The 16,276-nt window shown below is 36.6% G+C and overlaps 1 protein-coding gene across 1 annotated transcript in view; it reads right to left on the minus strand.

Moving 5' to 3' along the window:
• The window catches only part of SPIDR (scaffold protein involved in DNA repair), a 504,871-nt gene that overhangs the window by 311,889 nt on the left and 176,706 nt on the right, over nt 1-16,276 (minus strand). The window contains exon 7 of the mRNA XM_086694922.1: nt 1,232-1,332. Coding sequence (XP_086551048.1) covers nt 1,232-1,332 — 101 coding nt within the window. The remainder of the gene's footprint in view (nt 1-1,231; nt 1,333-16,276) is intronic.

Raw genomic sequence — 16,276 nt, forward strand, 5'->3', positions numbered from 1 at the left:
CTTGGGTCATATGTATCAGGTCATCCTGATAACATATGTCATATTATAATACTCTCTGATACAAGAATGTGAGAGAAGGCAGTTGCTAGAAGATAGCTGGGAAGAATTTTACTTCATTTTATTTTTTAAGATTTTTAAATTTTAAGTAATCTCTATACCCAACACAGTGCTCGAACTTACGTCTCCGAGATCAAGAGTCAAATGCTCCACTGACTGAGCTAGCCAGGTGCCAGCTGGGAAGGATTTTAAAGATAATGAATGAGATCAAAATTAAAAAGTCTTCCAGAGAAAAGTGCAACAGTTGACAACATACTGGTTGAGTATTTTATCTAGCACTGCTGTTCTATTTTGCATGCTAACATGTGCCAAAATAAACTGTGAGCCTATTAAGATGCATATTCCAAGGAACCCCCTGGAGAGAAAACTAATAGATGACCATTCCCACCTACTTTTTCCCCCACTCCTAATGGAAAGACCACTCAAGAAGAAACCATGAAAAAAACCACAGTCTCACAGAAGAGGGAGCTTTTCCAGGTATATGAAATATTCTTAACATCAAACAATTTGTTAAAAAACAAGTTTTCAGTCACTTGCTTGTAGTAGCAACTTCAAACTACATCCTGTAATTTATTAGAAGGGACCTATATCAATTTAGTGAGATTAGGATTATGGGAAAAATAAAAGACAATGCAGAGTATATCACACATATTAAGATTAGTGTTGTTTAAAAAACGTTTCAGGGGTCTGTGCACGCATGTAAATCATATGTGCACTGGGAGATTATATAAGGTGTATTTCTTTTTTTTTTTATTTTTTATTTTTCAATATATGAAGTTTATTGTCAAATTGGTTTCCATACAACACCCAGTGCTCATCCCAAAAGGTGCCCTCCTCAATACATAAGGTGTATTTTTTACTAGGGATCACAGTCACAGAAGTCTGAAAGCTATGAGCAAAAAGCTAAGAGCAAAAGAAAAGCCTAACACAGAGCTCTCCAAATCAGATCAAGAGTATGTCTTCTATTGAACTGTGAGAAGCTCTATAGGGAGGGATAAGTAGACCTTATAAGAATGGACTCATCTTTCAGAACAATTTTTGAGACCCATAGGACACCTGGAGAAAAAGAAAACATCATGAAAACAGTAATGATTAAATTAATATATCTTAACAAAAAATAATTTTGACTAGCATCTTCTTTATCCACAGTCTCAGATGTCAGTGCAGACCTTACCTGAAAGTGTCTTTTGGTAAGAAACACACTGATGTCTCCATAAAGAAATGGCAGATCTCTCTCGATTTTGCAGTCCATTTAGTCTTTCTGCTAGCCCGCCTCTGTTTAATGAATTACAATGTATTAAGTTAGTTAAAAGAAAAGCTTCAGAATAGTTGGAACTCTCTATTTTATACCCTCCAGCCGGAAACAAATAGAACATGCAAATTCTAACTTATTTGGCATCATGTTATCTTCCTAGAGGCCGAATCCTCCTAGATCAATATTCTTTAAGATTTCTTGAAGCTCAGTTTCCTGATTCTTAGAAATACAGGTTACTCTCACGTCAATTTGACTTTCTTCCTATTCTTTCCTAATTTACTTATTCCATGAATATATACTGATCACTTGTTTCCTGTTCTACCTAGCAAAGTGCTAGATACCAGGAATCAAAAGAAGGCAATGAACCATGCCACAGGGGAGCCTCGCAATCTACTCAGCAGACAGGGACAAAACATATAAATTAAAGCATGGTCAGAATTGTAGTCAAGAATAAAACCTGCAAACCATTGATAGGCAGAACACTCAAATAAGAGAATTTAGGTATGGGATCATTATTGGGACCACAGAGACAACTGACTATTAACCACAAGCACACCACAAGGGTACCAACATTATAAAAAAATTTTTAAAAAACCCAAAACCTTCCATGTATGGCAGGAAGATGATTAAAATGGACATACTTCACAAAAACCTTTACCTATCAATGAATAATATATACAACAGTATTATTACATATTATTACACTAATACATTAATTATATTATTACACTAATATTCATGTATTATATATAATATACATTATACATGTTACAATTATACATTATTATATAATTACATTGTTATATATCCTTATATAATAAACATAATGTATGTTGCATATTAACATAATATAATGCTTATATTATGCTAATATATTATTAAATCATATATAATATGTATATTCATTAATATGTATATTATAAACATATATATTATATATATTTTTTTGATTCAGTAAACTACCTAGGGTCAGAGAAGTCAGCAGCTCCTAAAACATCTGTGCTGTCAAGAAAAATCAGGATCAACTGTTAATCACCATTATGATTATATTATACATAATTTATCAATATATTATTTCATATAATTACGTACCAGCTCACTGATCATTTCATTACATTATCTCATTTTATTCTAATAATATACCTTTATTAAGAACAGATATCAATAACTACCTCACAGATGATAAAATCAGAGCTTAGAAAGAGGAAATTCTCCAATATTATGTAACTAGCCAGATGAGGATATAGTTGTTGAAACCAGATAAGACTTAGCATAGTGCCTGGCATTTAAACCTTCAAGAAACACGAGTCATTGGTATTATGATTTTGTCATGATTTTTACTTGTGCCCTACAAGCTCTTTCTACTGAGATGACTGAAAGATCTCATTTTCATACATATTATGTATATTATCATTGTTTTTGTATAGACACTTGTTTTCCTATAGGCACTATTGTTTCTGAATGTGTGGGACATATAACAATTTTTTAAAATTCTCATAATCACAAATATGCCAAAGAACCTCAACTTTACATACATGTCTACCTCTGCTTAATATATGTGTAAGCTCTTCTTCATATCATTCTCTTTACAGAAAGTAGCTCATTATACTCCTTCTCTAAACACTATAAAAGTAGGTACTATTGTCATCCTCATCTTTACACCTGATAAAGTGAGGGAGGCAGTGAGAAATCAAACACCTGTGAAAGGTGACACATGTGATAAGTGGCATACCTGGAGGCATACCTTAGCAGTCTGTCTCCAGAGTTCCTAAACTCAGCGTCAATGATATACTTACTGCCTCTTAAAAAGAAACTCCTGGGGCGCCTGGGTGGCGCAGTCGGTTAAGCGTCCGACTTCAGCCAGGTCACGATCTCGCGGTCCGTGAGTTCGAGCCCCGCGTCGGGCTCTGGGCTGATGGCTCGGAGCCTGGAGCCTGTTTCCGATTCTGTGTCTCCCTCTCTCTCTGCCCCTCCCCCGTTCATGCTCTGTCTCTCTCTGTCCCAAAAATAAATAAAAACGTTGAGAAAAAAAAAAAATTTTAAAAAAGAAACTCCTAATAAACACAAGAAAAAAAGCAAAACACTATTCTTTGTACAATGATCTAGACAGTTACTTGTCAAGTGTTGGTTTTCAATCCTAGGGCTATCAAAAAAAGAAAAAAAGACAAAATGCAATCTGAAAGCAGTATACAGTTAAGGCCACATCCCCAAGTAAACTGTATAATCTCCCAAGTAAACTGTAGGAATTATAAGATGAAAAGGAAGAGTAAAAATAAATGTGGAACAGTTCTCTGCATGTAGAAGTATCTGGAGCCATAAGATAGAATCAGCATTTGAGCTTGTTTTTAGTCATTCGGAGATGTAGTAGTGCTTCACAGAGCATCTCTGCTCCATCTGCCTAGAGAAATTATCATCAGATGGACCAAAGCCTAGAAATGGAAGCACCATGACCTCTGACCAACAATCATAATTCAGTGAAAACCTATCTCACATTATTTAAAAAAAAAAAAAAAAAAAAAAGTCATGCAGGAGGTTCAAGAAGGCCCTGCTTGTATACAAACATGTTCTGTTTTCTGTGTTTACTTTTTCTTTTCTTTTCTTTTTTTTTTTGTTAACAGTTCCATTGAAGTCTAATTGACAAATAAAACAAATATTTAAAGTGTACATTGTGGTGATTTGATATATGTATACATTGTGAAAGGATTCCTCCCATCTGGTTAATTGACAAATCCATTGCCATATATATTTAACTTTTGTGTGTATGAGAACATTGAAGCTCCAGCCTCTTAGCAAATTTCAACTACAAAATACAATGTTATCAACAGTCATCATTGTGTATTCCTTTATTTTCTTTTTACACTAATACCAGATTTTTATTGTTCTTCAAACAATCTGAAAACTACTACAGCTTATCAAAGTTCAAAGGTAGTAGCTATTACTGTATTTTACTTTAAATCTTCAGAACTTATTCATCTTATACCTGGTACCATTTTACCAAATTCTCCACAACTGGCACTGGCAACCACTTTAATCACCCTCTGTTTCTATGAGTTTGACTTCTTTTTTTGTTTTTAGATTCCACTTATAAGTGATACCATGCCGTACTTGTCTTTCTCTGTCTGGCTTATTTAACTTAGCATAATGCCTTCGAGGCCCATCTATGTTGTCACAAATGGCAGGACTTCCAGCTTTCTAATGGCTGTGTAATACTCCATTGTGTGTGTGTGTGTGTGTGTGTGTGTGTGTGTGTGTGTGTGTGTGTGTGCGTGCATGCACCACATCTTCTTATCAATTTATCCACTGGCTGACTTTAGGTTGTTTCCACATATTAACTACTTTGACTAATGCTATGATAAACATAGGAGTGCAAATAACTCTTTGGTATCCTGTTTTCATTTCCTATGGATGACTGAAAGTAGAATTGGTGGATCATACATTAGTTCTGTTTTCTGTTTTGTTTTGTTTTTTGGAGACCTCCATACTGTTTTCCATAGTGGTTGTGCCAATTTACATTTCCACTAACAGTGCACATGGTTTTTATTTTCTCCATATCCCCACCAGCACTTGGTATCTCTGGTTTTTTTGAGGATAACCATTCTAACAAGTGTGAGTGATATCTCACTGAGTTTTGACTTACATTACCCTGATCATCAGTGATGTTGACCACCTTTTCATGTACCTGTTGGCCATTTGTATGTCTTCTTTGGATAAGTATCCATTCAGTTCCTCTGCTCATTTTTAGTTGGATTGTTTTTGGTTTGGTTTTTGAATTGTAGGTGTTCATTATGTATTTTGGATATCAATCTTTTAATAGATACATGACTTACAAATATTTTCTCCTTGTAAGGGAGACATTCTGTAAGAATGTCTTTATCATTGTGTTAATGGTTTTCTTTTGTGGTTTTGAAGCTTTTCAATTTGGTGCATTCCACTTGTTTAATTCTGCTTTGGTTGCCTTTGCTTTTGGCATCAAATAAAAAAAAAATCATTGCCAAGACCTATGTCATGGAACTTACCCCATGTCCTCATCTAAGGGCTTTATGGTTTTTGGTCTCACATTCAAATCTTTAACACATTTTGAGTTGGTTTTTGTGTATGGCATAAGATTGTAGTCTAGTTTCATTCTTTTGTATGTGGCTGCCCAGTTTTCCCAAAACCATTTAATGAAGAGATTGTCCTTTCTCCATTGTATGTACTTGGCTCCTTTGTCACAAAAAAAATTGACCATATATACAAAAGGACTATTATGATCATTGAAATATGTGTCTGTTTTTATACCAATACCATGCTGTTTTGACTGCTACTCCCTTGTAATATAGTTTGAAATAAGGAAGTGTGATGCCTCCAGCTTTGTTCTTTCTCCAGATTGTTTTGGCTGTTTCAAGCCTTTTGTGGTTTCATGAAAATTTTAGGATTGTTTATTCTATTTCTGGGGAAAAAGCCATTGGAATTTCAAAAGGGGTTGCGCTGAATCTGTAGATTGCTTTGGGCAGTATTAACATTGGAATAATATTAATTCTTTCAACCAACGAACACATTTATTTTTGTCTTCCTCTATTTCTTTCATCAGTGTCTTATACTTTTCAGTGTACAGTACTTTTATTTCCTTGGTGCAGTTTCTACCTAGGTATTTTAATCTTTTGATACAACTGTAATTGGGATTATTTTCTTCATTTCTCTTTTGGATAGTATACAGAAATACAACTGATTTTTGTATATGGATTTTGTATCATGCAACTTCACTCAATTCATTTACTAATTCTAACAGTTTATTGGTGGTCTTTAGGGTTTCTACATATAATATCATGCCATCTGTAAATAGAGACTGTTTTACTTTTTCCTCTACAATTTGAATGCCTTTTATTTCTTTTTCTTGCCAAATTGCTGTGGCTAGGACTTCTAGTTATCTGTTGAATAAAAGTGACAAAAGTTGGCATCCTTGTCTTTTTCCTTATTTTAGAAGTATCATGTCAGCTGTAGGCTTACTATATGTGGCTTTTTTATGTTGAGGTACATTCTCTCTGTACTCAAATTATTGGCACTGTTTCTCATGAATTGATGTTGATATTTGTCAAAAGCACTTTATGCATCTATTGAGATACCCTATGATTTTTCTCCTTCATTTTGTTAATGTGGTATGCATATCATGTTGATTGATTTGTGTATGTTGAACCATTCTTACATCCTTGGAATCAACCCCAGTTGACCATGGTGTATGAAACTTTTTTTAATTTGGTTTGCTAAAACTTTATTGGGGATGTTTATGTCTATGTTGATCAGAGATATTAGTCTGTAATTTTCTTCTGGTGTCTTTGATGTTAGTATCAGAGTAATCCTGGCCTTGTAAAATGAGTTTGGAAAAGTTCCTTCTTATTTTTTGAAAAATTTTGAGAAGGATTGGTATTAGTTCTTCTTTAATTGTTAGGTAGAATTCACCAGTGAAGGTACCTGTTTCTGGACTTTTCTGTGTTGAGAGGTTTTTGATTGCTGATTCAATTTCCTTACAAGTAATTGATCTGTTTAGATTTTCATTTTCTTCCTGCTTCAGTCTTAACAGATTGTATATTTCTAGAACTTCTCTATTTCTCTTAGGCTGTCCAATTTGTCAGTGTATAATTGTTCACAGTAGTCTCTCATGACCCTTTGAATTTCTGTGGTATAGTTGTAATGCTTCCTCTTGCATATCTAATTTTATTTATTTGTATCTTTTTTCATTTCTTGGTATGTCTTGATAAGGTTTTGTCTTTTTTTTATCTTTTCCCCAAATCATATGATTTTAATCTTCATAAGTAGTTAAGACTTGCTTTGTGGCCTAACATATGATCTATCCTGAAAAATGTTCCATGTGCTCTTGAGAAGAATGTGTACTTTGCTGTTTTTAGATGTAATGTCCTATAAATGTCTGTTAAGTCCATCTGATATAATGTCTCTAAGTCCAATATATCCTTCATGATTTTGTCTGGATGATCTAGCTATTGTTGAAAGTGCAGTGCTGTAGTCCCCTAATATTGTATTTCTGCCTTCTTTCATATCTGTTAAATTTGCTTCATATACTTAGGTGCTCCTATGTTGGGTACGTATTTATAATTGTTATATCTTCTTGATTAATTGATACCTTTGTGACTACAAAATGATCATGTTTTCGTTATAGTTTGTGTCTCAAAGTCTGTTTTGTCTGATATAAATATAGCAAGCCCTGCCTTCTTTGGATTTCCATTTTCATCGAATGTGGTTTTATATTTTTTTACTTTCAGTCTATATGATCCTGTAAGGAGTGAATTTCTTACAGACAGTATATAATTGGGTCTTGTTCTTTTATCTCTTCAGCCACTCTACGTCTTTTGATTGGAGAATTTAATCTATTTACATTTAAAGTAATTATTGATAGGTATGGAGTTACTGTTGCCATTTTGTTAATTGTTTTCTGGCTTTTTGTAATACATTTGTTCCTTTCTTCTTCTCTTTGTCTCTTCCATTTTAATTTGATGATTTTCTACAGTTGTTTGTATTGATTCCCTTTATCTTTTTTATATCTATTACAGGTTTTTACTTTGTGGTTACCATGAGGCTTATAAGACATCTTATATTTAAGCTGTAACAACTTAAGTTCCAATGCATACTAGAGCTCTATATATCTATTTCCTCTTGTTATGATGTTTTATGTTTTTGATGTCACAAATTACAACTTTTCACCTTGTTTAGCCATTAACACATTTTTGTAGTTACAGATTTTTTAATACTTTTGTCTTCTAATCTTCATACTATAAGTGATTTACCCACCACCATTACACATCATTAGAGTATTCTGAAATTAACTACATGTTTATATTTACCAGTGAGATTTATACTTTCATGCTTTCCTGTTACTTTTGTCCTTTTGTTTCAGCATGAACAAGCCCCTTTAACATTTCTTCTAAGGCTAGGCTAAGGTTGATGAACTCCATTAGCTTTTGCAAGTATGTAAAACTCTTAATTTCTCTTTCAGTTGAGAAAGACAACTTTGCTGGGTAGAATATTTTTGGTTGGCAGATTTTTTACTTTTAGAACACTGATATATCATGCCACTTCCTTCTTGCCTGCCAACTTTCTGCTAAAAATCCACTGCCAGTCTCATGGAGGTTACCTTGCACATATCAAGTTGGTTTTCTCTTGCTGCTTTTAAAATTCTCTTCTTTAGCTTTTGATAATTTAATTACATTTCTTGATGTGGGTTTCTTGGATTCATTTATCTAGAACTCTATAAACTTCTTGGATCTAGAGGCCTGTTTCTTTCCCCAGATTATGGAAGTTTTCAGCCATTATTTCTTTGTTGTTGTTGTTGTTGTTTTTTAACGTTTATTTTATTTTTGAGACAGGGAGAGACAGCATGAACGGGGGAGGGTCAGAGAGAGAGGGAGACACAGAATCTGAAACAGGCTCCAGGCTCTGAGCTGTCAGCACAGAGCCTGACACGGGGCTCGAACTCACGGACCGCGAGATCATGACCTGAGCCGAAGTCGGATGCTTAACCGACTGAGCCACCCAGGCGCCCCAGCCATTATTTCTTTGAACAAGCTTTCTGTTCCTTTCTCTCTCTCTTCTCCTTCTGGGACAACTATAACACAAATATTCATCCACTTCATGGTATCCTTTAAGTTCCTTAAAGTATCTCCATGCTTTTTCATTCCTTTCTCTGTTTCTATGTTTAGATGAATTCCATTGCCTGTCTCTGAATTCACTGATCTTTTCTTCCAGCTGATCTAGGCTTTTGAAATTTCTACAGTCACTATATTGTTTTCAGGTCTGTTGTTTCTGTTTGGTGCATGCTTATATTTTCTATCTCCTAAAATTCTCACTTTGGTAATGCATTATTCTCCTGACCTTGGTGAACATCTTTATGACTATTATTTTGAACCCTTTGTCAGACAAATCACTTCTCTCCATTCCACTAAGGTCTGTTTCTGGAGTTTTTCTTGTTCTTTTTGGAGAACATATTCCTGTTTCTTCATTATCTTGGAGTCTCTGTGTTGATTTCTGTGCATTAGGTAAAATAGCCACCTCTCCGAGTCTTTATAGGGTGGTCTTGTGTAGGTGATGAACCTTATTGTTCAGACTGCCCTGAGCTCTTAGTTGTCTCCCAAACCTTGTGGAAGGCAAAGCTGCATTCTTTGTTCTTAGTACCTCCCAGTAGTTGTGGGTGCCAATACCTGTCAGTGTGCCAAAGAGTAGGATCTCAGTCAGCACCTAGATATAGGCTGGTTAAAAGCTGCTTTTAAAGTCAGCAACTTTTAAAGTATCCAAGCAGACAGACCTCTTTCATGGAAAGACTGGAAGCTGGGCATTTTTCTCTGCTCCCTCTGCTCTGAGTCCTCAAGGGACCATCAGGTAAGAATTGCTTCCTTGTTTGCCACCGTCCTGTGGGACCCACAAATCACAAGTCCCCCTGGCCATCAGGGCCAGGAGATCAAGAGATGTGCCCTCTGGGAGACACTGGAGATCTAGAGTGTACAGGGAGATGTCATCTGCTGACCTCCCTGATCTCTGGGGAGGATGGCAGTCAGCACCTAGGTATGTCTTTTAAATTAGAAGCCTGACCCTCAGTCAGCAGCAGCAGCTTTTAAAGTACACAAATAGGCAGCGTTTAAGAAAAGACTGGAAGATGAGTGTTATCTACTCCCTCTGTGCTGAACCCTGGAGGGAAAACTACAGCAAGTCCAAGCCAGGTTGACCACTATTTCTTTGTTTGCTATAGTCTTGCGGGTCTTATGGACAAAAGCCCTGTTAGCTTTCAGAGCTAGGTGTTTTTTGGAGGCTCATCTAAAGATGAGTAAAAGTCTTAAAAACTGGGGTGTTAGATGTTGGGTTCAAACTCTTTGCTTATGGAAAACCTGGGAGTTATGAATCCCTACCTATTGTATGTCACTATGCCTGGGGTGAAATTTATGGCTAGACTGTGTCTTACCCTTTCCTACCTGTTTCACTGTGGCTATTTTCTAATTCATCCAGTGCATAGGAGTCACTCAGTTTCTGGATTTCTTTCATGGGTAATTGTTTCATGTGTAGCTACAGATTTGGCATGTCCAAGGGAAAAGTAAGTCTAAGAGGTTCTCATACTGCCATCTTGGGTGAGAGCCTCCAAATGACTCTTGTCAATATAGTCAGCAAAGTTATTCACAGATAAAATCCAAAACACCAATGCAGAATAAAAAATTCACTAAGAAAGTTAAGATATTTTAATTATCTTTTACACAAAAAAATTGACGGGTAACCTATCTGAAAAGATTCCTGGCATTAGTTCAACAGGGCTAAACATTGCTACAAAAACCATATGAAGGGAAAAAGAATAACAATTCAAAAATATTCCAACATTTCCCAAAAAAGCTCATTAAAGTATTTTTTTCAGTTTATTTATTTTTGAGAGAGAAACAGAGAGAGTGAGTGGGGAAGGGCTGGGCGAGAGGGAGAGAGAGAATGTCAAGCAGGCTCTGCACTGTCAGTGTGGAGCCTCATGTGGGGATTGAACTCGCAAACCATGAGATCATGACCTAAGCCGAAACCAAGAGTTGGATGCTTAACTGACTGAGCCACCCAGGTGCCCTTCATTGAAATATTTTTAATAAGCTATATAAAGTGAGGAAAAAGAATTTAAATGTAGTATAGTGTATTTAAGTTTTGTTTTCTGTTAGATATAATAGGCATTGTGAAAAATAACTTTATCATAAGAATAGGGAGATATGGCTTTATTATTGACAACATACTTAAATATAAAAACAATTTTGCATTGACTTCCATTAGTTATGACTTAAACAGAATAAAGTCATGAACCAAAAAGATAAAATTTTTTTTAAAAGGGAAGGGGCGCCTTGGTGGCTCACTCCATTGAGCATCCGACTCTTTGATTTTGGATCAGGTCATGATCTCATGGTTTGTGGGATCGAGCCCCGTGCTGGGCTCCGTGCTGACAGTGCAGAGCTTGCTTGGGATTCTCTCTCTCCCTCTCTCTCTCTCTCTTTGACCCTCCCCTGCTCACAAGTGTGCATGTGCACGCACACTCTTTCTTTCTCTCTCTCAAAATAAATACATAAACTTAAAACAAAAAAACAGGTAGCCCAAAGAGTAACATTTCTCTATGGGGCAAACACAAGGGAAAAGTTCAATGTTCTCCAAACTTGAAATGCCAACAACTACTTAACTTGATCCTTGCTAATGAGCCACAATCTGGTTAAAAACAAACAAAAAAGCAACAATTCTTTTAATCACCGCTATGGTCATTCTAGATAAGGAAAATCTATTATTTACACCTGTATTTTTCTTTTTTTTTTTATGTTTATTTATATTTGAGAGAGACAGTGCATGTGGGGGAGGGGCAAAGAGCAAGGGGGACAGAGCATCTGAAGCAGGCTCTGCACTTAAAGCAGTGAGCAGCCTGATGCAGGCCTTGAAGATCATGAAGAACCATAAGTTCATGACCTGAGACAAAGTCGGACGCTCAACCAGCTGAGCCACCCAGATGCCCAGACCTGTATTTTTCTGTACTCTGTCTGACAAAAGTCAGTAACTGGGTTTTGTTTTGTTTCATTTTGTTTTGTTTGGTGATCTTTGTGAGGATTATCAGGACATCAGTATTCTCAGCATTTTCATAGGAGTTCACTTCAACAAACCAAATTTCTTAATGCAAAACTGTTTCTTTGATCCTTATTAGATAACTAGCTAAGAGATTTTTCTAAGCATGATGCTCTAGTGCTTTCATTACAAAACAGCATATGAATCAAAATATATTACCTTTTCCCCTCCTTCAGAAGGAAGTCAAGAAACTGTCATCATGGGCAATCATAAGCTATCCTAGTCAGTTTAGAAAGCTGGCTCCTATTGTCAACAGTCTTCCAGTTTGAATGCCTGAGACTGACAACCCTAATCACATCAAACTCATTTTTAAATTTTTTTTAACGTTTTTTTATTTATTTTTGAGACAGAGAGAGACACAGCATGAACGGGGGAGGGGCAGAGAGAGGGAGACACAGAATCGGAAGCAGGCTCCAGGCTCTGAGCCATCAGCCCAGAGCCCGACGCGGGGCTCGAACTCGCGGACCGCGAGATCGTGACCTGAGCTGAAGTCGGACACTCAACCGACTGAGCCACCCAGGCGCCCCATCATTTTTAACATTTAAACACATTATCAACTTGGAAGGAATGGCCACAAAACAGACATCCCTCACTTAATGTTTATTTATTTATTCTTGAGAGAAAGAAAACATGCGCACATGCCCCCAAAGCGAGGGAGGGGCAGAGAGAGAGGGAGAGAGAATCTCGAGAAGGCTCTGCACTGAATAGTGGGAGCCTGACGTGGGGCTCAATCATACGAACATGAGATCATGACCTAAGCTGAAATCAAGAGTCAGACACTTAACTGACTGAGCCACTCAGGTGCCCCTGTATATCCCTTATTTAGTTATCACTTAGAAATCACAAGAAGAAAACAATCTTCTCCATATTTGTGGAGTTGCTTCAGTCATTAGCAAAAACTCTGTGTCCTCAACTTCTCCGAATGCTCCTTTCATCTTCTTACTCTTCCCCTGAGGGCTCCCTGGCTGTGATCTTGAATGCAACTGCCATCTCTCCTCTCCTTTCCACACAACAGACATGGAGGGCATCCTGCCCTCCTGTGTCTCCTGGGATGTCCACACAACAGACATCCCAGGAAGGGATGGTCTTGCTCTTTACAGAGGCTTCCAATTTTACACCTTCCCTTCTACTACAGCTGTGATGCATAGAGGGAGAGGAACAGCCCATCCCTAATTGTTTTGATGCTATTGTAAATGAGATCATCTTTTTAATTTATTTTTCTGCTAATTAGTTGCTACTGTACATACAGATCTGCTATTGATTTCTGTATGTTAATTTCATATCCTGCTATTTACTGAATTCGTTGATTAGATATAAGAGTTTTTCGATGGGAGTCTTTCGAGTTTTCTATATATAGAATCATGATGAAAAAAAACTGCAGACAACACAAATATATGAAAAGATATCCCATGTTCATGGATTGGAAGAATTAATGTTGTTAAATGTCCACAACTACCTAAAGCCATCTATAGATTCAATGCAATCCCTATCAAGATTCCAATGGCATTTTCACAGAAATAGAGCAATCCTATAATTTGTATGGAACCACAAAAATCCCAAATACCCAAAGCAATCCTGAGAAAGAACAACAAAGTGGGAGACATCACACATGCTGATTTCAAGCTACACAATAAAGCTATACCAATCAAGTAAAAACAAACATATAGACCAATGGAACAGAATACAAAGCCTAAAAAATAAACCCATGTATACACAGTCAACTAAAATTTGATAAGGGAGCAAGGATACCCAAAGAAGAAAAGACAGTATCTTCAATAAATGGTGCTGGGAAAATTGGATATTTACATGTAAAACAATGAAACTAGACCTCTATTCTTATAATACTCACAAAAATTAACTCAAAGTGGATTAAAAACTTAACCCATAAAACCACAAAACTTAAGAAGAAAACAGAGGAAAAAAGTGGCTTGACATGGGTGTTGGCAATAATTTTTTTTGGATATGACACTTAACCCACAAGGAATAAAAAAACAAGTGGGACTAAAAAAAACTAAAAGCTTCTGCACAGCAAAAGAAATAATCAAAATAAAAAGGCAGCCTACAGAATAAGAGAAAATGTTTGCAAATCACATACCTGATAAGCAGTTAATATATAAAATATTCAAAGGAATTTGTACAACTCAATAACAAAACACACGCGAAATAATCTAATTTTTAAAATGGGCAAAGAACCTGAATAGACATTTTTTTAAGGAAGATATTTAAATGATCAACAGGTATAAGAAAAAGTGTTCAACATCACTAATCTTTATGAAAATGCAAATCAAACCACAATGAGGTATCACCTCACACTTGTTAGAATGACTATTATCACAAAGCCAAGAGATAACAAATTCCTGTTAAGATATGGAGAAAAAGAAACTCTTGTGCACTGCTGGTGGGAATGTGAGTCGGTTCAGTCACTACAGAAAACAGTACAGTGGTTCCTCAAAAAATTAAAAATGGAACTACTGTATGATCCAGCAATTCCACTGCTGAATATATATCTGAAGGAAATGAAATCACTATGTTGAAGAGGTCTGCACCCCCATGTTCATTGCATCATTATTTACAATAGGCAAAACATGAAAACAACCTGAGTCCACTGACAGATGAGTAAAGAAAATGTGGTGTGTGTGTATGTGTGTATGTGTGTGTGTTGTATACATACACACATACACACACAGGAGTATTATTCAGCCACTGTAAAGAAGGGACTCTTGTCATTTGTGACAACATAGGTGGACCTTGAGGGGATTATGTTAAGTTAAATAAGTCAGACAGTGAAAGACACTGTATGATCTCACTTATATGTGGAATTCTGAAAAACAACAACAACAACAAAAACAACACAAGCTCACAGAGAAAAAGATCAGAATTGTGGTAACCAGAGGTGGCAACGGGGGGTGGAACTGGAGGAAAGTGGTCAAAGAGTACAAATTTCAGTTATAAGATAAGTAAGTAATGGACATGTAATGTACAACATAAGGAGGATGATGGTTAATTAACACTGCTGCATGGTATATCTGAAAACTGGTAAGAGAGTAGATCCTAAAAGATCTTATCACAAGGAAAAAAACCTTTTTTTTTTTTTCTTTTTTTCTTGGTATCTCCATGAGGTGATGATGGTCATTTCACAATATATGTAAGTCAAGACATTACGCTATACACCTTAAACAGTGCTTTATATCATTTATATTTTCATAAAACTAAAAGAAAAAAACACAATAAATGTAAAAGTAAAAAAAAATTATTACTACTAAAATGCAGACCAACATTCTACTTTTAAAAAGGAATGGGATGGGGCGCCTGGGTGGCGCAGTCGGTTAAGCGTCCGACTTCAGCCAGGTCACGATCTCGCGGTCCGTGAGTTCGAGCCCCGCATCAGGCTCTGGGCTGATGGCTCAGAGCCTGGAGCCTGTTTCCGATTCTGTGTCTCCCTCTCTCTCTGCTCCTCCCCCGTTCATGCTCTGTCTCTCTCTGTCCCAAAAATAAATAAACGTTGAAAAAAAAAAATAAAAAATAAATAAATAAATAAAAAGGAATGGGGGGGGGGGAGGGTGCCTGGGTGGCTCAGTCGGTTAAGCGTCTGCTCAGGTCATGATCTCGTGGTTTGTGAGCACAAGCCCTGCGTCGGGCTCTGTGCTGACAGCTCGGAGCCCGGAGCCTGCTTCGGATTCTGTGCCCCTCCCCCACTTGTGCCCTGTCTCTATCAAAAATAAATAAAATGTAAAAAAATTTTTTTTAATTGTTTAAAAAAAAGTAATGGGGGATGGGTGACACAACATGAACAAGTGATAGAACTAACCACACAAAGTAGACACCTTCATGCATTCTTGCCAAATACATCTACACACATATAAAAGAATTCAATGCCAAACAGAAAGTGGAAAAAACAACGTCAAGTTTTGTTTGAAAGTATAGAAGCAAAACAATAATAAAAACTCAGACCCTAGTATATCAACTGTACAAAAAATGTATATGGTCAATTTACAACAGAGAAAGTAAGAGGCTAACAATTCCCTCCCACAGGGACGGGGAGGGGGGGAGCCTCAGGATATTCTCACCAAGAAAACAAAACAAAACAAAACCATCTGATCCCCTGTATCACCCGCTTGCCTCATCCCAGGCAATGTCAGCTCCACAAAATGTCCTTCCCCACACCTCATGACTAGTCTTGATCCTTTTCTGCTTTCTTTTCTGCTTTTCTTTGACATAAAATTTGTCTCCTTTTGACATTACTTCCACTTTACTTCTTGGGCCCTCATCATACATCCTCCTAACACAGGACACACAACAGTGCCCAGCACATAGTAGGCCCTCAGTAGGGTTGGGGACATGGCTTTCTGTAATTACATGGCA

Source organism: Puma concolor, chromosome F2 (assembly GCF_028749965.1).
Source record: "Puma concolor isolate L17-30 chromosome F2, mPumCon1.1.hap2, whole genome shotgun sequence".
NCBI classification, from domain to species: Eukaryota; Metazoa; Chordata; class Mammalia; order Carnivora; family Felidae; genus Puma; species Puma concolor.